The sequence below is a fragment of the Hemitrygon akajei genome, chromosome 14 (assembly GCF_048418815.1).
Source record: "Hemitrygon akajei chromosome 14, sHemAka1.3, whole genome shotgun sequence".
In the NCBI taxonomy this organism is placed as follows: Eukaryota; Metazoa; Chordata; class Chondrichthyes; order Myliobatiformes; family Dasyatidae; genus Hemitrygon; species Hemitrygon akajei.
This window is the reverse complement of record NC_133137.1, coordinates 108,644,570-108,669,500: the sequence shown is the minus strand read 5'-3', so window position 1 is coordinate 108,669,500 and position 24,931 is coordinate 108,644,570. Positions and strand designations below refer to the sequence as shown.

Genomic DNA, 24,931 nt, shown 5'->3' with positions numbered 1-24,931 from the left:
TGTGATGAGGATGTTAGGAGAATTCAGGGAGACTTGGATAGGCTGGGTGAGTGGGCAGATACTTGGCAGATGACGTTTAATGTGAAGTTATCCTCTTTGGGAGCAAGAACAGGAAGGCAGACTATTATCTGAATGGTGTAGAGTTAGGTAAGGGAGAAATACAAAGAGATCTAAGAGTCCTTATTCATCAGTCACTGAAGGTGAATGAGCAAGTGCAGCAGGCAGTGAAGAAGGCTAATGGAATGTTGGCCTTTATTACAAAGGGAATTGAGTACAAGAGCAAGGAAATCCTTTTGCATTTGTACAGGGCCCTGGTGAGACCACACCTGGAGTATTGTGTACAGTTTTGGTCTCCAGGGTTAAGGAAGGACATCCTGGCTGTAGAGGAAGTGCAGCGTAGATTCACAAGGTTAATTCCTGGGATGTCTGGACTGTCTTATACAGAGAGGTTAGAGAGACTGGGCTTGTACATGCTGGAATTAAGGAGATTGAGAGGGGATCTGATTGCAACATATAAGATTATTAAGGGATTGGACAAGATTGAGGCAGGAAATATGTTCCAGATGCTGAGAGAGTCCAGTACCAGAGGGCATGGTTTGAGAATAAGGGGTAGGTCATTTAGGACAGAGTCAAGGAAAAACTTCTTCTCCCAGAGAGTTGTGGAGGTGTGGAATGCACTGCCTCAGAAGGCAGTGGAGGCCAATTCTCTGGATGCTTTCAAGAAGGAGCTAGATAGGTATCTTATGGATAGGGGAATCATGGGATATGGGGACAAGGCAGGAACAGAGTATTGATTGTAGATGATCAGCCATGATCTCAGAATGGCGGTGCAGGCTCAAAGGGCCGAATGATCTACTTCTGCACCTATTGTCTATAATGTCTAAAAGAGAACATATACTCAGATTCAGGCAGAGACTTTATTTAGAACTATCTCAGGCAATTTCTTCTGATTCTTCCCTCGAATTATTATAATGTTTGACTGACAGAGAGAGAGAGAGAGAGAGAGAGACACACACACACACTCACACTCACAATGCTGAAAAGGCACATTACTTGGAGGGTCAGACATAAGTGGAGGACATCAGTCAACAAGTACAAGCTAGCAATTGACTTCATTTTCATTGAAGAAACTTGGCTTGATAATTTTGTAAAAGGTGCAATAGTCTTGTAAAACTCCTTGATTTCCAATATTTTACAGTTGAAAAGAAAATTGAAATATTTTGTATGATTTTAAATTCCTGACTTCATTCCAGCATGGCTTGAAGCACCTGTTGCAGTAATGAAGCAGAGAGGCTACTTCATACTTCATGCGCAAGGCTAAACAGTGCACGGATGAAGTCAAAGAGATATAATAGTGAATCAATTTTCACCTTGCATTGGTATAATATATTAGATGTCAGTAAATTCATCAGTTTCATCAGAATGAAATAAAAACATTTGAGCAATAAAGTATGACTTTCTTCTTCAACCTGAAATGTTATTTCTGTTTCACTTTCCACAGATGCTGCCTGACCTACTGAGTTTTTCCAACAATTTTTATAATTGTATATATCAGTTCCTTTAGTTCTCAGAAATGAGTCATATACAACAATGTGTGAATCTGAGTTAGTTTCCCCTATAAATGTTTTACATGTTCTTCAAAATAGACTTTGCCTGATTTTAGAGTTAATGTTGCTGTTGTTAAATCAACCATTATAATCAATGTATCTAGACTAATACAAGACACTGTACATTTGGAGTTTTATAGATAGCAATCATCTATTCAAAGGTCAATGAGTCCCAGTCCTGGCATCATCTCTCATTCTATCCTATCACTGTTGGTCAAGATTTGCAACAGTAACTTAAGAGTCATCAAGCTGCCAGATAAGGCCATCCTGTGGGATTCACTCTTTAGTGTTTGTCTCACAAAACAAGCTGTACTCAGTCTTCCTTCTAGGTGTTAGTTGTATAACATAATTATGATTTTTGAAGATCAATTAATCAGTGGGGTCAGTACATTTTTATACTATCCAATTATACATGTCAGAGGAAGTTCAGATATAGTTCTCTTGCATTTCAAGGGTCTTTTTATTCTTTTGGCTCCCAGGTAAAAATGAAATGTTCAGATGATTCACAGTTGTCTGATGTCCTGTCTGTCTCCTCTACTTCACACACTGTGTCTTCGATTATGAATCATTGCCACAATGTGACTGAGATCAAGACTCTTCATCATCACCTGACAAAACTCATCATCTTTCTTGGCTCCTTCTACAAACTCTGGCAAAGAAAGCTCCCCTGTAAACAATGTGTAGATAAAAAGATGAGATAGAATAAAACAAATGGCTTAACTTGAGTGACAAATACAATAACTTGCATTTACACTGGCTTTTCAGAGCACAAAGATGTCTCAGCATACAATACAACGAATGATATATTAGAAATCAGGAAATAAAGCAAACAGGAAGATCAATCAAACAGCAATCATTGGCAGATGGGACTAACAACACTGGGAAGTAGGATTAGAGTGAAATTAACAGCATAAAGGACAATGGATCAAAAACATGTGAGGAATAGGTTAGAGAGATCAATCTCATCAGGATAAATTAAATAGAGATATGAACAACATTACTATCAAAGACTCAAAACCTAAGGGAGTGGAATTCACAAGGTGTGAACAAGATGAGAATTGGTTACAGATAGATTGACAATGAGGAAACAAGGGTTATACAGGTTAGTTAGATAAGAATGAGGAGGTTAGGGGAGTGAAAAGGAGAGAGATTACAGTATTAGGGAATAATAGCTAGTGAGAAATTAACAACTCTGGAGAGATGTTCAGTTAAGGTTTGCTAGAGTTATTTTTTTCCAGACCTCATCACAGGGAACATACAATCTCGGCCAAAAAGGTTGACATGGGACATCATATCAGAATCACTTTAATATAACTGGCATATGTCATGAAATTTGTTGTTTTGCAGCAGCAGTACATTGCAATACATAATAACAGTATGAATTACAATAAGAAATATATATTATATATAATTAAATAAGTAGTGCAAACATAGCGAGGGTTTATTCATGGGTTCATTGTCCATTCAGAAATCTGATGGCAGAGGGGAAGAAGATGTTCCTGAAACATTGAATGTGTGTCTTTAGGCTCCTGAACCTCCTCCCTGATGGTGGCAATGAGAAGAAGGCATGTCCTGTGTGACGGGCGTACTTAATATGGATGTCACCTTTTTGAAGTATCGCCTCAATGCTGGGGAGGCTAGTGCCCATGATGGAGCTGACTGAGTTTACAACTTTCGACAGCTTTTTCTGATCCTGTCCAGTGGACCCTTCATACCAGATGGTGATGCAACCAGTTAGAATGTTCTCCATGGAACATACCAAGACTCCTCAAACTCCAATGTTGAGTGCAAGGTTGTTGTTCACACATCACTAAGCTTGCATCCTTGAGGTGTGTCAGTGTTGATTTCAGCTAGGAGAGGTTATTTCTGATCTGCACTGACTTTGGTCTTCTGGTGAGGAAGTCAAGGATCCAGTTGCAAAGGGAGGTACAAAGGCCCTGATTTTGGAGCTCTTGATTAGAACTGAGGGCATGATTGTGTTGAATGGTGTAATCAATAACCGGCAGCCTGATGTAGGTATTGCTGTTGTCCAGATGATACTAGGCTGATTCATGATCTGCAGTGTTTGACTGAGGCCTGGTATGTATGGCCTGTATCATGTATGGCCTGGTAAAACTGAAGCTAATAGATATCAATAGGAGAATGCTAGTTCAATGAGCAGCCTTACCTCACACAAAGGTAGATTATTGTGGTTGTTGGAGATCAATGATTCCAGCCCCAGGACATCACATGCGACAAATCCTTAGGGCAGTGTCATGTGGCCAATCATTGCTTCATCAATAATCTCTATGATAAGGTCAGTAGTGGGGATCTTCCCTGATGATTGTATAATGTTTAATTCCACTTACTGTACCTAGTATAGTAAATGGCCATTGTGTGTTCTTCATGCCGGATGCTGGAATCCTGGGAGAGCCAGAGTCTCCCAGGAAACTACATCTGCGTGAAGTGCATCTGGCTGCAGCTCCTTGAAGACTGTGTTAGGGATCTGGAGCAGCAGCTGGATGACCTTCAGCTTGCACGGGAGAGTGAGGATATAAGTGATTGAAGTTATAGAGAAGTAGCCACCTTGAAGTTGCAGAAGGCGGGTAGCTGGGTGACTGTCAGGAGGAATGGAAATATAATTAGGCAGTTAGAGCAGAGCACATCTGTGGCCAATCCCTTCAAAAATAAGCATACCACTATGGATACTTTTCTGGGGATGACCTCCCAGGGGAATGCTGTGGCGACCGGGTTACAGGCACTCAGCATGGGTCCGTGGTGCAGAAGGGAAAGAGAGAGAAAAAGGGAGTGGTAGTGATAGAGTACTCAATAGGGAGGGAAACAGGAGGTTATGTGGATGTGAACAGGACACCCTGATGTTATGTTGCCTGCCAGGTGCTAGGGTCAGGGATGTCTCAGATTGCATCCACAACATTTTGGAGAGGGAGGGAGAGCAGCCAGATATCTTGGTACATAGTGGTACCAATGACAAAGGAAGGAAAAACAAAGAGGTCCTGAAAGGAGACTTTAGAGATCTAGGTAGAAAGCTGAGAAGCAGGACCTCCAGGATAGTAATTTCTGGATTGCTGCCTGTGCCATGCACCAGTGAGGATAGAAACAGGATGATTTGGCAGATAAATGTGTGGCTGAGAAGCTGGAGCAGTGGGCAGGGCTTCAGATTCTTGGATTATTGGGCTTTCTTCTGGGGGAGGTATGACCTGCTCAAAAGTGACGTGTTGCACCTGAACCCGAGTGGGACCAATATTCTTGCAGGCAGGTTTGTTAGAGCTGTTGGGGAGGATTTAAATTAGTTTGGCAGGGGGTGGGAACTGCAGTGATAGGACTCAGGACAGGGTGGATGGTAAAAGAAGTAAAGATAGCGTGCAGTCAGATTGTCAGGAAGGGCAGGCAGGTGATGGGACATAGTTGCAGCCAACAGGGTGAGTATCAAGACATTAGGGATGCAGAATCAAAAATATAGCAAATACAGTACTCAAAGTGTTGTTTCTCAGTGCGTGGAGAATAAGAAATAAGGTGAATGATCTTGTTGCAATATTACAGATCGCCAGGTATGATGTTGTGGCCATCACTGAATCGTGGCTGAAGGATGGTTGTAGTTGGGAGCTGAATGTCCAAGGTTACATGTTGTATCAGAGGATAGGAAGGTAGGCAAATTGGGAGATGTGGCTGTACTGGTAAAGAATGGCATCAAATCAGTAGAAAGATGTGACATAGGATCGGAAGATGTTGAATCCTTGTGGGTTGAGTTAAGAAACTGCAAGAGTAAAAGGACATTGTTAGCAGTTATATACAGGCATCCCAACAGTGGCTGGGAGGTGGACAACAGATTACAACAGGAAATAGAAAAGGTGAGTCAAAAGGGCTCACCCATGATAGTCATGGGAGAGTTTAACATGCAGGTTGATTGGGAAAATTACGTTGGTAATGGATCTCAAGAGAGTGAGTTTGTTGGATGCCTAAGAAATGGCTTTTTAGAGCAGTTTGTTGTTGAGCATACTAGGGGATCAGCTATACTGGATTGGATGTTATGTAATGAACCAGGGACAATTAGGTAGCTTAAGGTAAAGGAACCCATAAGTATCAGTGATCACAATATGATTAAGTTCAACTTGAAATTTGATAGGGAGAAAGTAAATTCTGATGTAGCAGTATTTCAGTGGAGTAAGGGAAATTACAGTGGTATGAGAGAAGAGTTGGCCGAAGTAAATTGGAAGGAGTTGATGGCAATGATGTCAATAGAGCAGCAATGGTGTGTGTTTCTGGGGAAAATGAGGAAGGTGCAAGACACCTGTATTCCAAAAAATTAAGAAATACTCAAATGATAAAATAGTACAACCATGGCTGATAAGGGAAGTCAAAGCTATTGTAAAAGCAATGGAAAGGGCATACAACAAAGCAAAAATTAGTGGGAAGATAGAGGATTGGGAAGTTTTTAAAAAACCTACAGAGCAACTAAAAGAATCATTAGAAGGGAAAAGATGAAATGTGAAAGGAAGCTAGCAAATAATTTCACAGTGGATGGTAAAAGCTTTTTCAAGAATGTAAAATATAAAAGAGAAATGAGAGTGAATATAGGACCACTAGAAAATGAGGCAAGAGAAATAATAACAGGGGACAAGGAGATGGCTGATGAACTAAATAAGTATTTTGCATCAGTCTTCATTGTGGAAGATACTAGCAGTGTGCCAGATGCTGTAGTGTGTGAAGGAAGAGAAGTGGGTGCAGTTGCTATTACAAGGGAGAAGGTGCATAAAAAGCTGAAAGACCTAAAGGTACATAAGTCACCTGGACCAGATGAACTGCACCCTAGGGTTTTGAAAGAGGTAGCATTAGAGATTGTGGCAGTATTAGAAAGGATCTTTCAAAAATCATTGGACTCTGGCATGGTGCCAGAGAACTGGAAAATTGTAATTGTCACTCCACTCTAAGAAAGGAGGAAGGCAGCAGAAAGGAAATTATAGACCAGTTAGATGTTTGAGTCAATTGTTAAGGATGAGGTGATGGAGTACTTGGTGACACAGGACAAGATAGGACAAAGTCAGCACAGTTTCCCAAAGGGAAATGTTACCTGACAAACTGTTGGAATTCTTTGAGGAGATTACAAGTAAGATCGATAAAGGGGACGTAGTGGATGTTGTATACTTGAACTTTCAGAAGGCCTTTGACAAGGTGCCACACATGAGGCTGCTTACAAAGTTAAGAGTCCATGGTATTACAGGAAGTTACTAAGATGGTTAGAGCATTGACTGTTTGGTAGGAGACAGCAAGTGGGAATAAAAGGATCCTTGTCTGGTTGGCTGCCAGTGACTAAGTGGTGTTCTGCAGAGGTCGGTGTTGGGACCACTTATTTTTATGCTGTATATAAATGATTTAGATGATGAAATAGATGGCTTTCTTGCCAAGTTTGCAGATGATACGAAGATTATTGGAGGGTCAGGTAGTGTCGAGGAAACAGGTAGGATGCAGAAGGACTTAGATTAAGAGAATGGGAAAGAAAGTGGCAACAGCAATACAATGTTGGAAAATGCATTGTCATGCACTTTGGTAGTAGAAATAAATGTGTGGACTATTTTCTAAGCGGGGAGAAAATCCAAAAATCTGAGTTGCGAAGTGACTTGGAAGTCCTTGTGCAGAACACCCTCAAGGTTAACTTGCAGATTGAGTCAGTGGTGAGGAAGGCAAATACGATATTAGCATTCATTTCAAGAGGTCCAGAATTCAATAGGAGGGTGTGATACTGGGGCTTTATAAGGCACTGGTGAAGCTCACCTTGAGTATTGTGTACAGTTTTGGGCTCCTCATTTTAGAAGAGATGTGCTCGCATTGCAGAGGGTCCAGAGGAGGTTTGCAAGGATGATTTCAGGGACGAAAGGGTTATCATATGAGGAACGTTTGATGACTCTCAGTCTGTTCTCACTAGAATTTCAAAGGATGAGGGGAGGGGATCTCATTGAAACCTTTCAAACGTTAAAAGGCCTAGACAGTGTAGACATGGAAAGGATGTTTCCCATGGTGGGAGAGCCTAGGACAAGAGGGCACAGCCCCAGGGTATAGGGGCATCCATTCAAACAGAGATGCGGAGAAATTTCTTTAGCCAGAGGGTGATGAATGTGTGGAATTTGTTGCCACGTGCTGCTGTGGAGGCCAGACCATTGGGGGTATTTATGGCAGAAATTGATAGGTTCTTGATTGGACATGGCATCAAAGATTATGGGGAGAAGGCCAGGAAATGGGACTGAGGAGGAGAGAAAAAGGATCAGCTATTATTGAATGGCAGAGCAGAATCAATAGGCCAAATGGCCTAATTCTGCTCCTATATCTTATGGTCTTATAGTCACTTGCCATTCCTCAACAAATGACTCAACAAGACTGAGACAAAATAGGGCATGTGTTGGTAAGTGGCAAGTAATGGTCATCCCATAGTAGTGTAGAGCAATGACCATCTCAAACAAGAGAGAGCCTAATCTCCTTCTCTTGATGTTGTTATCAAAAGTCCTTTACCATCAACACCTTGAGGTAACCATTGACCAGAAACTCAACTGAATCAGATACACAGAAACACACCTTCAAGAGCAGATCAGAGGTTGGGTATCCTATGATCTATGACTCACCTCTTGACACCCCACTGTACCTTTCATCATCTACAGGAGCATTAAAATATTCCCATTTGTTCAGATGAGTGTAAGTCCAAAATCCCAAGAAACTCAACACCAACCAGGACAATCCACCAGACTGCTCCAAAAGCCACCCAAATACTCATTGCCTCTATCGCTGGTTCACAATATGTACTATCTATAAAAAGTAGTGTAACCCTCAGGCTCGGCCAGCACGTGTTCGTCTAGGGGAAAACAACTTCTGGCCCAGTCAAACTGAGAAATCTTGTTTATGTGGACACTGCGTGATGTGTTGCCCGGTTACAAATCCGCACCACAAAATATCCAACAGTAAGCCATATGCAATTAAATGATTGAACTTTATAAATCTTAATCTGGATAGAGGGTTAGTAAAGAAAATAAAAAGTAAAAAGGTCTATTTTAAGGAAAAAGTCAAAAGTGTACGTTGGATCTCACTGCTACGGCTATGCATCAACCATCGACCTCCTCCGAGCGTCGCCAAACTACGGGCTCTTGCTCCTAGTCCACTCCGTCCGGTGGTCTACCAGCTCTCTCCACATGCGTCTTCCTTCTTTTATTCTCGCCAACAAAAGAGCGCGAAAATCTCTCTTCCAGTCTCACAAGAAACAACATTTCTCCCATTGGATAACATACTTTCCGAAGCCCCGTTATCTCTAGTCATAACCCAGACATTGCTGCTACAGAGAAACCATTACATTAGCAGTGAAACCTTACAGCATGTTACAGTAGTGCACTTAGGCTAAGCTGCCCTGGACTACTAGGCACCTAGACTACCCTGATCATATCTCAAGCCCTCAAACTCCAAGAAAAATTAAGTCAGCTGGCATGTAGGAATTTTACCACTTGCAGATTCTCATTCATGTTGCATGCTACCCTGATTTGGAAATATGTTGTCATTCCTTCAGTATTACTGGGTGTAATTCCTGGAAATTCAATTGTGAAATTACAGAAGTAACTTCAGCAAAAATATTGTAGTGATTCAAGAAAGACAATTAAGAATGGGCAATAAATGTTAATCTTACTTGTGACACCCAAGTTTCACCAAAATAAAAGATCACAAATATTTTCCACACTCCAGGATATTGTCCTTCTTTCATTGTCAGTAGCTCTATATAAATGACTTATCATCTGATAGCACTGATGGGGGTGCCTTCCAGAAGATACCCATATCTTAAAAGATGAAAAGATTTTTATAAACGCATTCAGGATGAGGTTTATCGCAGTCTTTCTAGAACTTAAATGACAGCTCCAATACATTTTTAGGTTTGCTCTTAAATGAATAGTATATAGGCAATGAGAATGGGTAATGCTTGTAGATTTGTATACAGGCAAGGTACTGTGAAACCCAGAAGAAATCAGAAAAGAACACACTACTTACCATCTCCATTGACATCAATTCTGTCAAAGACCCTATTTGTGAATTCCTCTGCTGATTGCTCTTGGTGGGAGCCGTTAATGGCACGTATAGCCTGCAGATGAATAAAAATTAATGTCTCACAAATTATATTTTGTGTCCGAGAAAAAAAGTCACTGAGAGGTTGCATTTGTGAAAAAAGCTTTTAAATCTGCTTGAACTGAAATGGTACAGATCAATAGGGGTGGAGGGTGTTTAATTGTGGCTTCAAGTAAAGTTTTGAAATAAAGATTGGAAATTGATAGAGATACAGGCCAAGAATTACCAAAGGAAGAATGAAGTGGTATCTAGAAGAAATGGCTTTACACAAAGGGTGATTCTAAATGGAAGTATTTTAACAATGGATGTTGAGACAGTGGCTGAAACACCATTCAAACAGAAGTGAATAAAAGTTTGATGAAGAAACAGGAGAGAGGGTAAGTATCGGAATTACGGATAGATCAATTCAAATGAAGAACTGCCACTTGCACCTGAATTGTTTCCTGTTGCTTCATAATTTCTATGATTCTAATTAATCAATCAAACTCATACACATCATTTAATGAATCATTATATGGCATAGGAGCCTTATCCTTGGCTTATACCTCTTCAGTTGATACCTCAATTATGGAATGAGAAAGGATCTTATGCCAAAACAATTAAGTTCTTTCTATGGTTCCCTTTGCAAGTCCCTTGTTCACTCTTCCATGTCACCAACCACTATTCAACCCAAAACACCTTCCCATGCAACTGCAGGAGATGCACACCATCAAGAAACCCAAATAATCTTGAAAGGCAAACCTGCCTGTCCAGGTAGATACATTATTTCTGCTTATACCTGCCCAAATGAACATATCTGCATATCTTGACTCAGTTTCATCTCCCTGGTTCAGTCTCTTCCTACCTATGTCCATAAGACCATAAGACCAGAAGATATAGGACTCTACCTTAAATACACCCAATGACTTGGCTTCCACAACCACTTGTGGCAACAAACTCAACAAATTTATCACCCCCTGACTAAAGTAATTACTCTGCATCTCTGTTCTAAATCTTGAAATTGTGCCCTCTTGTCCTAGACTTCCCTACCATAGGAAATAACTTTGCCATATCTAATCTGTTCAGGCCTTTTAACATTCAGAATGTTTCTATGAGATATCCCCCACCCCCATTCTCCTGAACTCCAGGGAATACAGCCCAAGAGCTGCCAGATATTCTTCATACGGTAACCCTTTCATTCCTGGAATCATTCTCGTGAATCTTCTCTGAACCCTCTCCATCGTCAGTATATCCTTTCTAAAATAAGGTGCCCAAAACTGCACACAATACTCCAAGTGTGGTCTCACAAGTGCCTTATAGAACCTTAGCATCACATCCCTGTTCTTACATTCTATGAGTCCTGTTACTCTGTTCTACAGTCTGTGGTGGCCAGTGTTATCATGTTTGCTGTTGTGTGCTGGGGCAGCAGACTGAGGGTAGCAGACACCAACAGAATCAACAAACTCATTCGTAAGGCCAGTGATGTTGTGGGGGTGGAACTGGACTCTCTGACGGTGGTGTCTGAAAAGAGGACGCTGTCCAAGTTGCATGCCATCTTGGACAATGTCTCCCATCCACTCTATAATGTACTGGTTAGGCACAGGAGTGCATTCAGCCAGAGACTCATTCCACCAAGATGCAACACTGAACTTCATAGGAAGTCATTCCTGCCTGTGGCCATCAAACTTTACAACTCCTCCCTCAGAGTGTCAGACACCCTGAGCCAATAGGTTGGAACTGGACTTATTTCCACTTGGAATAATTTACTTATTATTATTTAATTATTTATGGTTCTTTAAATATTGCTATATTTCTACACCATTCTTGGTTGGTGCAACTGTAACGAAACCCAATTTCCCTCTGGATCAATAAAGTATGTCTGTCTGTCATTCTATACCTCTAGAAATGAATGCCAACATTGCATTCGCCTCCATCACCACCAACACAGCCTGGAGGTTAACCCTAGGGTATCATGTACAAGGACTCCCAAGTCCCTTTGCATCTCTACATTTTGAATTCTCTCCCCATCTAAATAATAGACTGCCCATTTATTTCTTCCACCAAAGTACATGACCATACATTTCCCAACATTGTATTTCATTTGCCACTTCTTTGCCCATTCCCCTCGCTCTGCAGGCTCTGTTTTCTCAACACTACCTGTTCCTCCACTTATCTTCGTATCATTGGCAAATATAGCCACAAATCCATTAATCCCATTGTTGTAATGTGAGCATTATAAAAATAAGTTAATACTAATTCAGATAATGGTAATATAGAAATACTCCCACTAGGGGAAGCTGTTTGTAAAGAGAGGCTGGTTCCAGGGTTTGAGGGGGCGGGGTTTACTTCCATTTTTCTTCTATGATATGCATGTGTATAGCTTTTCTGCCATGCAGTACAGTTCAGTGAAAACCTCTGTATGTAAATATTGGTTTTGCTGTCCCAGATAAAGTTGTTCTTTCAGTATGAAGTTGTCGAGTGATCCTTTTTCAAAGTACTTTGTAGAAGTTACCACATATTTTTGGGGATGAGGTTAACTGGTTTTTTGAACGTGCCGTCCTGTTTCATTTTTGTTGTTAGCTTTAGCTAGGCTACAGTGTGCTAGCTAGTTAGGCGGCTACGTATGGGCAGCAGTGCCAAGGAGGAGCAGCGCAGGGTCGAGAGGCAAAAAGGCGCCGGTGTCCGAACAGGAGCTGCGCGGGGATGAGGAGCCTTATGTTCAGGTGGCTACATTTGGGACGATCGGTGAATTTGTGGAGGGGAACAAGGACTGGCCGGAGTATGATGAAAGGTTGGGACACTTTTTCTGTGCTAATGGAATTACTGAGGAGGCTAAGAAGGGCTCTATTCTCCTGAGTGTGTGTAGGGCAGACTTACAAGCTGATAAGGCACTTAGCCACACTGCAGAAACCGGTGGGAAATTCCATATGATGAACTGGTCAAGCTCGAGGGGAACCACCACAATCCGAAACCTTCTGTGATAGTCCAATGGTTTACGTTTCACAGCCATTTCATGAAGCCAGGTCAGTCTGTGGCCAATTTTGTGGGCAAGCTATGGCAGTTGTCGGAGCATTGTGATTTTGGGGCAGTGTTGGATGACATGTTCCGTGACAGATTGGTATGCGGCATTAATAATGATACCATACAATGCCGCCTGCTGGGGGAAACCTCACCATTCAGTTTTAAGAAAGCTCTAGAGATTTCCCAAGGCATGGAGATGGCTGCTAATAATGCCAAGGATATCCAGAAAGGACATTGGGGGAGGGGGGGGGGGTCGCAGTCGGTGGCAATGCACCAAGTCAGGAGGGAGACTGGTAAACAGGCAAAGCGGGTGAAATGTTTTCGGTGTGGGGGGACGCACTATGCAAATGCAAAGACACTGTCTGCCATGCTTGTAGCAAAAAGGGACACTTAGCTAAAAAGTGCAGGAGTTCAAAGGATAAGGTTAATCCTGGGCAGGGGAAAGCTCAACAGGCTCAGGCAGCCACACACCCACACTTTTTTTGGTATTTACAAATTAGGAATTTTCTATGTAGTTTACTTTCAAATTTTCCCTCTGCTTAATCACCCAATATAATAGATACTCTTTCAGGTTAAACCATTTCAAAAAGGACTGATAGCTACAATTTATAAATGGTTATTGAATTTGTGAATGTTATCTAACGATAAAATTAAAGCTGCGTGGGAATTGGAATTTCGAGAGACACTCTCGGATAATCAATGGGATTATCCATTTGGTAAATACTTCATCTATTTGTGCCCATCATTCCTTGACACAATTCAAGGTAGTACATCGAGTGCATATGTCCAAGGATAAGTTAGCCCATATCTTTTCCAATATTAATCCTATTTGCGATAGGTGTAATATTGAGGTGGCTACTTTAACATATGTTTTGGTCTTGTATCAAGATAGATAATCTTTGGAACGTCTTAAAAACTTTATCAAAAGTCTTGAAAGTCAGAGAGGGCTCTCACATTGTCAGCCTACCAGTACACTATAGTGTACAGAGCAGGTAGGGATAATGCAAACACTGATACACTGAGTCGACCACCCTTACCTGAGACACCTGCTATTACATATGTGCCTCCAGAGACTGTTTTCATTGGAGAGGCTGTCAGAGACACCTGTAAAGGTGACCCAGATCAAGCAGTGGACAGAGAGGGACCCAGTCCTGTCCCAAGTCAAGACTTTCCTTTTACAAGGTTGGCCCAGTGTCGTGGAAGGAGAGGAACTGAGGCCTTATGCCAAACGCAAGACAGAACTGAGTCTGTAGGATGGCTGCATTTTCGGGTGGGCGAGGGTCATCATTTCTCCCCCTGGCCATTCACAGAATGTGGAGGAAATTCATGAGACTCATCCAGGGGTGTCTTGGATGAAAAGCCTTGCAAGATCCTACGTCTGGTGGCCAAGAATGGATCAGGATCTGGAGAACAAGGTAAAATCATGCATGCAATGTCAGACCAATTAGAACATGACACCACCAGCTCCTTTGCACCCATGGGAGTGGGTAGACCACCCCTGGTCTAGGCTACATTTGGACTTTGCTGGGCCCTTTATGGGGCAGATGTTTCTTGTAATGGTGGATGCGCATTCCAAATGGATAGAAACTCACATCATGAGCAGCATCACAGCCTACTCAACCATAGACAAACTCAGGCAAGTGTTTGCAGTCTACGGGTCACTGATAATGGCCCAACGTTCACCAGTGAGCTCATGCAGCAGAATGGCATTCATCACATCCAGTCAGCCCCTTTCCATCTAGCCTCAAATGGCTTGGCTGAGCAGGCTGTTCAGGCAGTGAAGGAAGGCCTGAAACGGATGACAGAGGACTCTCTTAGCACTCGGCTTTCATGTTTCCTGTTCAAATACCGCCTCACGCCACAGACTACGACTGCACACACTCCAGCAGAGATGCTGATGGGGCATAGGCCCAAATCAAGATTGGACCTACTGTGCCCAGACATGAAGGCAAAAGTGGAGAGAAAGCAGGAAAAGCAGAGGAGGGACATGATCAACATGCGTGAGAAAGACAGTTAGAACCGGATGATAACGTCTGTATGAGAAACTTCAGCAGTAACAACAATCAGCAATGGCTTCCTGGGGTTATTCTTAAGCAGAGTGGTCCAGTCTCCTATGTTGTTAAGTTGACTGATGGGTGTGTTTTCCGCAGACATCAGGACCATGTGCGCCATGTGTCATGATTCTGGCTCAGAGGTAGAAAGTTCCATGGAATTTCCAATGGTGAGACAGACTACTGGGGAAGCATTTCCACCAGTGACTTTACTAGAGGGAGAGACACTGGCAGAGGGGGCAGAGTCCCCTGAAGAGGATGGACATTCTCACACGGACACACAGACCCCTCTCATGCCCCCAACACCAGATCCACCCAAAACACCCTCACCAGTAGTGCCTGCTGGGTCACTGGGGGTAGTGCGCAAATCACAGCACACTCAAACCTCTTGACAGGCTGAATGTTTGACTGGACAGTTTTTTTTGTTAGACTGAATGTTGAATCTGCCACGTACTTCAGGTGTTCTGTATTGGTAAACTTGCTGAGACACTAGTACAAGTTCAGGGGTACGCAAGCTAATGACACCACTATCTTTGTTTCCCAGTTCTTTTACATTTGGGGAATGTTGGAATTTAAAGGGAGAGAAGTGATGTAATGTGAGCATTATAAAAATAAGTTAATACTAATTAGGATAATGGTAATATAGCAATACTCCTGCTAGGGGAAGCTGTTTGTAAAGAGAGGCTGGTTCCGGGGTTTGGGGGGGGGGGGGGGGAAGGGGTTTATTTCTGTTTTTTTCCCTCCAGTGTGCATGTGTATAGCTTTTCTGCCCTGCAGTACAGTTCAGTGAAGGCCTCTGTATGTAAATATTGGTTTTGCTGTCCCAGATAAAGTTGTTCTTTCAGCATGAAGTTGTCAAGTGGTCCTTTTTCAAAGTAGAAGTTACCACACCCATAGTGCAAATCATTGACATACATCATAAAAAGCAACAGTCCCAACACTGACCCCTGTGGAACTCCACTAGTAACCGGCAGCCAGCCAAACAGGATCCCTTTATTCCCACTCTCTGAATTCTGCTGATCAGCCAATGTTCTACCCATGCTAGTAACTTCTCTGTAATTCCATGGGCTCTTACCTTGCTGAGCAGCCTCATGTGTGGCACCTTGTCAAAGGTCTTCTGAAAATCCAAGTACACCACATCTACTACATCTCCTTTGTCTACCCTGCTTGTAATTTCCTCAAAAAATTGCAGTAAGCCTGTCAGGCAGGATTTTCCTTTCAGGAAACCATGCTGGTTTTGGCCTATCTTGTCATGTGCCTCCAGGTACTCCATAATCTCATCCCTAACAATCGATTCCAACAACTTCCCAACCACTAATGTCAGGCTAACGTGTCTATAGTTTCCTTTCTGCTGCCTTCCACCATTCTTAAATAGCAGAGTAACATTTGCAATTTCCCAGTCATTTGGTACAAAGCCAGAATCTTTCGATTCTTGAAAGATCATTGTTAATGTCTCTGTAATCTCTCCAGTTACTTCCTTCAGAACCAGAGGGTGCATTCCATCAGGTCCAGGATATATTTCCATCCTCAGACTACTAAGCTGTCAGGAGCAGACATGGAATGGACCCAAATGCAGGATGCAGGCACTAAAGTACTAGGGGTAGGACAGGATGGGGATGCCATGGCATGCAAGGGGCTGGATCCCAGAGGTCAGGCAAGGCAGGAGGATCCCAGAGGTCAGGAGGGCCCCTTGGGGCAGGCACACCTCTCAGGCAGGAACACAGAGGCCCGGGCAAGACACGGAACCTTGGGCAGGTGCAGGCACAACCCATAGGGAGCAATGGGTGGAAAGGGTTGGAGTCCTCAGGGCAGGCCACATGGATCCTGGGCAGGGCCAACTCCCAGGCAGAAGCACAGAGGCCTGGGCAAGGCACAGACACCTGGGCAGGTGCAGGGCACAACCCATCTGAGGTGAGGGGTAGGAAGGGAACAGAGTCCCTCCGCCAGGCAACAGCAGACAGCCTGGCTTCCCCAACAGAGGCAAGGGGCAGGAAGGGACAGAACCACCCAAGGGGTAATGGCAACAGCCTGGCTTACCCAACAGAGGCAAGGGAACTGGGTCCAGGGTGAGCAGCAGGACTACCATGATACACCAGTAAATTGGGAAAGGCAACCAACAGCATGGCAGCACAGGCAAGGCAAATAAGGCAGAACAGCAGGACCAGCACACACAAGAGAAGCAAGGGAACAATACCAACCAGACAGAAGATTCAGAGCTGGCCGAGCAGGATTCAGAGCCAGCAGACCAGGTTAAACCAGCTTCAGAACAAGACAACCCCCCAACTGGGCACAGTCCCCGAGCCCCTTATAAACACCTGCCCCCTAATAGGTGACAGGTGTACCTCCTTAAGTCAAGATGTTCCAAAGGCTCCGGGTGACAGGAGGGCTGGCTGCAAGGCCTGGAGTCCAGAGTCTACGGACCGGAGCAAGACCCGGAAGGCAGGCTCCGGACCGGACCCTAACATAAGCTTCCTGAGCACCTTCTCAGTCGTAATTTTCACTGCACATACTTCACTTCCCTGACTCTCTTGAATGTCCATAATATTGCAGATACCTTCCACTGTGAAGACTGATGCAAAATATGCATTCAGTTCCTCTGCCATCTCTGCATCTCTCATTACAATATCCCCAGTGTCATTTTCTATTGGTCCTATATTACCTGCAATTCTCTTTTACCCTTTAAATACTTAAAAAGCTTTTAGTATCTCCTTTGATATTAGTGCGCCAGCTTCCTTTTATAAGACCATAAGATATAGGAGCAGTAGTAGGCCATTCAGCCCATTAAGCCTGCTCCACCATTCAATCATGGATTGGTCCAATTCTTCCAGTCATCCCACTTCCCTGCCTTCTCTCCATACCCTACGGTGCCTTCACTAATCAAGAACCTATCAATCTCTGCCTTAAATACACCCAATGACTTGGCCTCCACAGCTGCTCGTGGCAACTAATTCCACACATTTATCTCCCTCTGATTAAAGTAATTTCTCTGCTTCTCAGTTCTAAAGGGTCATTCCTCAATCCCAAAGTCCTGCCCTCTTGTCCTAGACTCCCCTACCATGGGAAATAACTTTGTCATATTTAATCTGTTCAGGTCTTTTAACATTCGGAATGTTTCTATGAGATCCCCCTTCATTCTTCATTCATCCATATACCTATCCAATCTTAGTTTAAATGACAATACCAAACTTGCCTCTACTACTTCTACTGGAAGCTCATTCCACACAGCCACCACTCTCTGAGTAAAGAAATTCCCCCTCATGTTACCCTTAAACTTTTGCCCCCTAACTCTCAAATCATGTCCTCTTGTTTGAATCTCCCCTTCTCTCAATGGAAAAAGCCTATCCACGTCAACTCGATCTATCCCCCTTATTATTTTAAATACCTCTGTCAAGTCCCCCCCTCAACCATCTACGCTCCAAAGATTAAAGACCTAACATGTTCAACCTTTCCTTGTAACTTAGGTGCTGAAACCCAGGTAACATTCTAGTAAATCTTCTCTGTACTCTCTCTATTTTGTTGACATTTTTCCTATAATTCGGTGACCAGAACTGTACACAATACTCCAAATTCAGCCTTACCAATGCCTTGTACAATTTTAACATTACATCCCCACTCCTATACTCAATGCTCTGATTGAAGACCAGCATACCAAAAGCTTTCTTCACCACCCTATCCACATGAGATTCCACCTTCAGAGAACTATGCACCATTATTCCTAGATCACTCTATTCTACTGCATTCTTCAATGCCCTACCATTTACCATGTATGTCCTATTTGGATTACTCCTACCAAAATGTAGCACCTCACACTTATCAGCATTAAACTCCATCTGCCATTGTTCAGCCCACTCTTCTAACTAGCCTAAATCTCTCTGCAAGCTTTGAAAACCTACTTCATTATCCACAACACCACCTACCTTAGTATCATCTGCATACTTACTAATCCAATTTACCACCCCATCATCCAGATCATTAATGTATATGACAAAAGAAAGGTAACTTTGAAGATATGAGACGTGAATTAGTTAAGATAGACTGGCAAATGATACTTAAAGGGTTGACGGTGGATATGCAATGGCAAGCATTTAAAGATCGCATGGATGAACTACAACAATTGTTCATCCCAGTTTGGCAAAAGAATAAACCAGGGAAGGTAGTGAAATTAGGGATAGTATCAAGTCCAAAGAAGAAACATATAATTTAGCAAAAAAAAAAGCAGCACACCTGAGGACTGGGAGAAATTCAGAGACCAGCAGAGGAGGACAAAGGGCTTAATTAGGAAAGGGAAAAAAGATTATGAGAGAAAGCTGGCAGGGAACTTAAAAACTGACTGTAAAAGCTTTTATAGATACGTAAAAAGAAAAAGATTGGTCAAGACAAATGTAAGTCCTTTCCAGTGAGAAACAGGTGAATTGATCATAGGGAACAAAGACATGGCAGACCAATTGAATAACTACTTTGGTTCTGTCTTCACTAAGGAGGACATAAATAATCTTCCGGAAATAGTAAGGGACCGAGGGTCTAGTGAGATGGAGGAACTGAGGGAAATACATGTTAGTAGGGAAGTGGTGTTAGGTAAATTGAAGGGATTAAAGGCAGATAAATCCCCAGGGCCAGATGGTCTGCATCCCAGAGTGCTTAAGGAAGTAGCCCAAGAAATAGTGGATGCATTAGTGATAATTTTTCAAAACTCCTTAGATTCTGGATTAGTTCCTGAGGATTGGAGGGTGGCTAATGTAACCCCACTTTTAAAAAAAGGAGGGAGAGAGAAACCGGGGAATCATAGACCGGTTAGTCTGACATCGGTGGTGGGGAAAATGCTAGAGTCGGTTATCAAAGATGTGATAACAGCACATTTGGAAAGAGGTGAAATCATCGGACAAAGTCAGCATGGATCTGTGAAAGGAATATCATGTCTGACGAATCTTATAGAATTTTTTGAAGATGTAACTAGTAGAGTGGATAGGGGAGAGCCAGTGGATGTGGTATATTTGGATTTTCAAAAGGCTTTTGACAAGGTCCCACATTGGAGATTAGTGTGCAAACTTAAAGCACACTGTTTTGGGGGTATGGTATTGATGTGGATAGAGAATTGGTTTGCAGACAGGAAGCAAAGAGTGGGAGTAAACGGGACCTTTTCAGAATGGCAGGCAGTGACTAGTGGGGTACCGCAAGGCTCAGTGCTGGGACCCCAGTTGTTTACAATATATATTAATGATTTAGACGAGGGAATTAAATGCAGCATCTCCAAGTTTGCAGATGACACGAAGCTGGGCGGTTGTATTAGCTGTGAGGAGGATGCTAAGAGGATGCAGGGTGACTTGGATAGGTTAGGTGAGTGGGCAAATTCATGGCAGATGCAATTTAATGTGGATAAATGTGAGGTTATCCACTTTGGTTGCAAGAACAGGAAAACAGATTATTATCTGAACGGTGGCCGATTAGGAAAAGGGGAGATGCAACGAGACCTGGATGTCATTGTACACCAGTCATTGAAGGTGGGCATGCAGGTACGGCAGGTGGTAAAAAAGGCAAATGGTATGTTGGCATTCATAGCAAAAGGAATTGAGTACAGGAGCAGGGAGGTTCTACTGCAGTTGTACAAGGCCTTGGTGAGACCCCACCTAGAATACTGTGTGCAGTTTTGGTCCCCTAATCTGAGGGAAGACATTCTTGCCATAGAGAGAGTACAGAGAAGGTTCACCAGATTGATTCCTGGGATGGCAGAACTTTCATATGAAGAAAGACTGGATCAACTAGGCTTATACTCACTGGAATTTAGAAGATTGAGGGGGGATCTTATTGAAACGTATAAAATTCTAAAGGGATTGGACAGGCTAGATGCAGGAAGATTGTTTCCGATGTTGGGGAAGTCCAGAATGAGGGGTCACAGTTTAAGGATAAAGGGGAAGCCTTTTAGGACTGAGATGAGGAAAAACTTCTTCACACAGAGAGTGGTAAATCTGTGGAATTCTCTGCCACAGGAAACAGTTGAGGCCAGTTCATTGGCTATATTTAAGAGTAAGTTAGATATGGCCCTTGTGGCTAAAGGGATCAGGGGGTATGGAGAGAAAGCAGGTACAAGGTTCTGAGTTGGATGATCAGCCATGATCATACTGAATGGCGGTGCAGGCTTGAAGGGCCGAATGGCCTACTCCTGCACCTATTTTCTATGTTTCTATGTTTCTAGTCAGTAATCCATGACACCAGGGAAGCATCCGCCTGCATCACTGTTAGCTTCTCACCCAGCAGAGCAGGGTGGATGGTGTTGAACGCACTGGAGAAGTCAAAAAACTTAACCCTCGCACATTAGTGATTCTTTTCCCAGTCTTCTAGTTTCCCAGTACTCTTGGCTACTTTTAAATGCAGACAAGAGTGAGGTATTGCACTTTGGGAGGACAAACCAGGGTAGGATTTACATTGTGAGTCGTAGGACACTCAGGAGTATATTAGAACAGAGGGATCTTGGAATACAGATCTATAATTCCTTGAAAGTGGCATCACAAATAGATAGGGTGGTAAAAAGAGCTTCTGACATATTGACCCTCTTATATCAAAGTATTGAGTACAGGAGTTGGGATGCTATGTTGAAATTGTATAATGTTAGTGAGGCCTGATTTGGATTATTGTACACAGTTTGATCACTTAACTATAGGAAAGATGTCAATAAGATTGAACAAATATAGAGAAAATTTACAAGGATGTTGCCAGAAATTGAGGACCTGAGTTATAGGGAAAGATTGAATAAGTTACGACTGTATACCGTAGAGTGTAGGAGAATGAGGGGAGATTTGATAGAGAGATACAAAATTATGAGGGGTATAGATAGGGTAAATGCAAAAAGTCTTTTTCCACCGAGCTTGGGGGAGACTAGAATTAGAGGTCATAGGTTAAGGATGAAAAGTGAAATGTTTAAAGGGAACATGATGAGGAACTTCTTCACACAGAGTGTGGAATATATAAATTTATATAATCCCTTTAGTACAGAGGTTATGAAAATGTAGTGGTCATTATGGACCTTCAATTTTGCACAGCTTGCTGGTTGAGTGTAATATGTGAGCTAGAATTCCGAGAATATTCTATATTCCTTTCATTTGTACCTGGGAATTGACAGTTACCATTAGATTGAACAAAACGGCCTTGGGTTTATTCTAACAAAAATAATTCTCAGAATTATTCTTGAATTATGGGTTCACCTTCTGAACATGATTTGAACCCTTTGACCAAGAAGCAGAAGTACTATTGATTAAGCTACAATGAAGAAAACACTGTCTTGGGGTAGCATACTTCTTTCAATCTCCAGTTTTCATTATCATTTTTATCTTCATCTTTTATTACCTTGAGCTCAGATCTTTCACAGAGTCTTAAGCAGGCTTAGTCCTCTAAACTCAAACCAATTGCAACAAGGCTTCATAAGCACAATAAATCAATTGGATTATTTTATCTTGCAGAGTAGTTAGAATGTGGTACTTTTTGAATCTTTCTATGGACAGTATATCGATAATTGAGAGCAAAGGAATTACAAAAGTTATGCTGGAAAGCTAAGATGAGATAGATGGAATTGGAGGAGACATGCATGGAGTGTGAAGACTACATAGACTGATTAGCACAATCAACTCCACAAAGTAGATATAATCTCCACTTGCTAATTACATCACTTCAGTCTCATGACCCCTGTACTTCTTGTTTCAGGAGTCAGTTCAATTGTATAAACACTTCCTAAAAATAACAGTGCTTTCTTACCTTAATGATGTTCAGCAATTCATGTCTGTCTATGCAGCCATTGCCATCTACATCATAGAGCTTAAAATACCAACGCAATTTCTGTTCCATCTTGCCTCGGAGGACTAAGCTAAGGGCAGCCACATACTCCATGAAATCAATGTATCCATCCTGAAATTAATGAAATCACAGCTTTAACCCAGATATTCATTATCAACCTTAATTTTAAATATTGGTTCTGCTGAAACAATTTCAAGCCTGCTGAATATCTCAAAACATGCCAGTGATCTATACCTTATTCACGTGTTGGGAGATGCAAGGACTATATCTGATGGAACTGACATTCATAAGTCAGAATGAAGCTGAGCCCCAATAATCAGGTCACTGAAATTCTGCTGGGCAGTCACACACTGCTGAATTTGCCAGCAGATTTTGTAGTTAAGAGATACTTAACTTAGTTTTTTTGGAGTTGTCCAGATATAATTTCCCCAGCAAAAACAAAGTGACCACTGGAAGAACTCCATGGATTGAGCAGCATCTGTCAAGGCAAAGGGCCAGTTGACCCTGTATCAGGATTTTGAATGTCGATGGGAAAAAACTAGTAACTCACCTTGACCTCTGATTTATTCCAGCTGATTGCTTTTCCTGTCAGACTAGAGCATCGCAATCACTTCTGAATCTAATAAATTCTCCATTTCTGTCTTGGGTAATGATCATCTTCTTGGCTGCTTGTCAATCCAACAGTATTTTGTTTCAATTGGTTTGAAGATTTACAATTATATCACACTCCACAAAGCTTAATCTTACAGCCTGAAAATGTCCTAAGATAGATGCCTATTCCAAACTGTACTTTATGACTCTACCAGAAAAAGGGCATTCAAGCAAGTTCCTGCTCTGTAAGTTCCAATCCTGTACCTGGTGCTTTATATTAAAATCCAAAGTCTTTACTTAATGTCTTATATTGTAATTATTATCACCTTATATGGATTGGTCAATAAAAAAAGAAATCATCTGAGTTTAAGCTTTCCCTACTTTAATGTAATAATGGAATTTTCATAACTTCTAAATGGAAAGCTGAAATTAGGGAATTGTATGGTAACTGCCAAAACCATGTCACCTTATGATAAGTTTCATTATGCCAGACAATCTCAAGGTATCAAAAACACACACACACACACACACACACACACACACACACACACACACACACACACACACACACACACACACACACACACACACACACACACACACACACACACACACACACACACACCTGCATTATACACTTCACCATACTTTTAAAACCCAAATGACTTCTTCTACTCTATCAGCCTTCATTTTCAATATTGTCTCATCCACCTCACAAAATCATTACTCAATTACTTATCTCATTGTTAACCTACTTTATGTACTCCTTCAAATTATTAATTTCTTGATACCCTTTTCATATAGACAAAGTTAACAGAATATTTTGATTTTCTCTTTCCATACCTTATTCATATCAAAAGTTTTAAACATCTGCTCAATATAAGCATTGGCTTCCAGGCTCAATCCCTTAAGGCCGAAGAACTGTTTGAATTCATGCAAAGTCAGTTGCCCTGATGGGCATTCAGTCATAAACTTCTTGTACCAGTGGTGGAGTTCAACAGCCTGTAGATCATCCACAGTGGTGCTCTGTGAATTTCCCATTACACCTGTCAATCTCACACACAGGCACACGCTCTTGGACACGGCTAACTACCTTTGTGTCTGAGCATCCAAGCTAATTTAACTGAGAGATAAGCTTCTCTCTGGCCAATCAGCAACATTAATCCCTCCTGTTATGGGTTTAAGCTCTTAGGATATTTAAAGAAAGCTACCATCTATCTGAATGCTAGATTGTTGCCAGGGAATAGTTATTCCAAAGCTTCACTTACCCAACATCTCACACTGACTGCCACATACTTCCTTTCTTCTTGCCATTCTATTTTTGTCCCCTTCATTCACTTTCTCTTCGTAAACCAGATATGTTTTCACTCAAGTGAACTAGTACTATTTAACTTTGACAAATTTAAGTCAACATAATACTTTACCAAGAATATCTGTGCCATTTTGAACTTATTTCTCTGTGAGTTTTATGACCCCTAGCTGAAGAGGATGTATTATCTCTTTTTTGTTTAGTATACTTGGAAATGGGAGAGATGTTATTACAGTCATGATAATCCAATAACTAAAGAAAACACGAGTGAATCTGCAGATGCTGGAAATAAATAAAAACACAAAATGCTGGCAGAACTCAGCAGGCCAGACAGCACCTACGGGAGGAGGTAGTGACGACGTCTCGGGCCGAAACCACTTCACTCCTGATGAAGGGTTTCGGCCCGAGACGTCGTCACTACCTCCTCCCGTAGGTGCTGTCTGGCCTGCTGAGTTCTGCCAGCATTTTGTGTTTTTAACTAAAGAAAACAGATCTGTGACTCA

At 42.1% G+C, this 24,931-nt stretch overlaps 1 protein-coding gene across 1 annotated transcript; it reads right to left on the bottom strand.

Moving 5' to 3' along the window:
- Positions 1 to 851: 851 nt before the first annotated feature.
- On the bottom strand, positions 852 to 24,199 carry guca1aa (guanylate cyclase activator 1Aa). Its single transcript, XM_073065295.1, has 4 exons — positions 23,963 to 24,199; positions 22,490 to 22,639; positions 9,621 to 9,711; positions 852 to 2,274 (listed from the first exon to the last, which is right to left on the bottom strand). The coding sequence occupies exons 1-4, from the start codon at positions 24,158 to 24,160 to the stop codon at positions 2,147 to 2,149; spliced, it is 567 nt and encodes a 188-aa protein (XP_072921396.1). The 5' UTR covers positions 24,161 to 24,199; the 3' UTR covers positions 852 to 2,146.
- Positions 24,200 to 24,931: the final 732 nt, after the last annotated feature.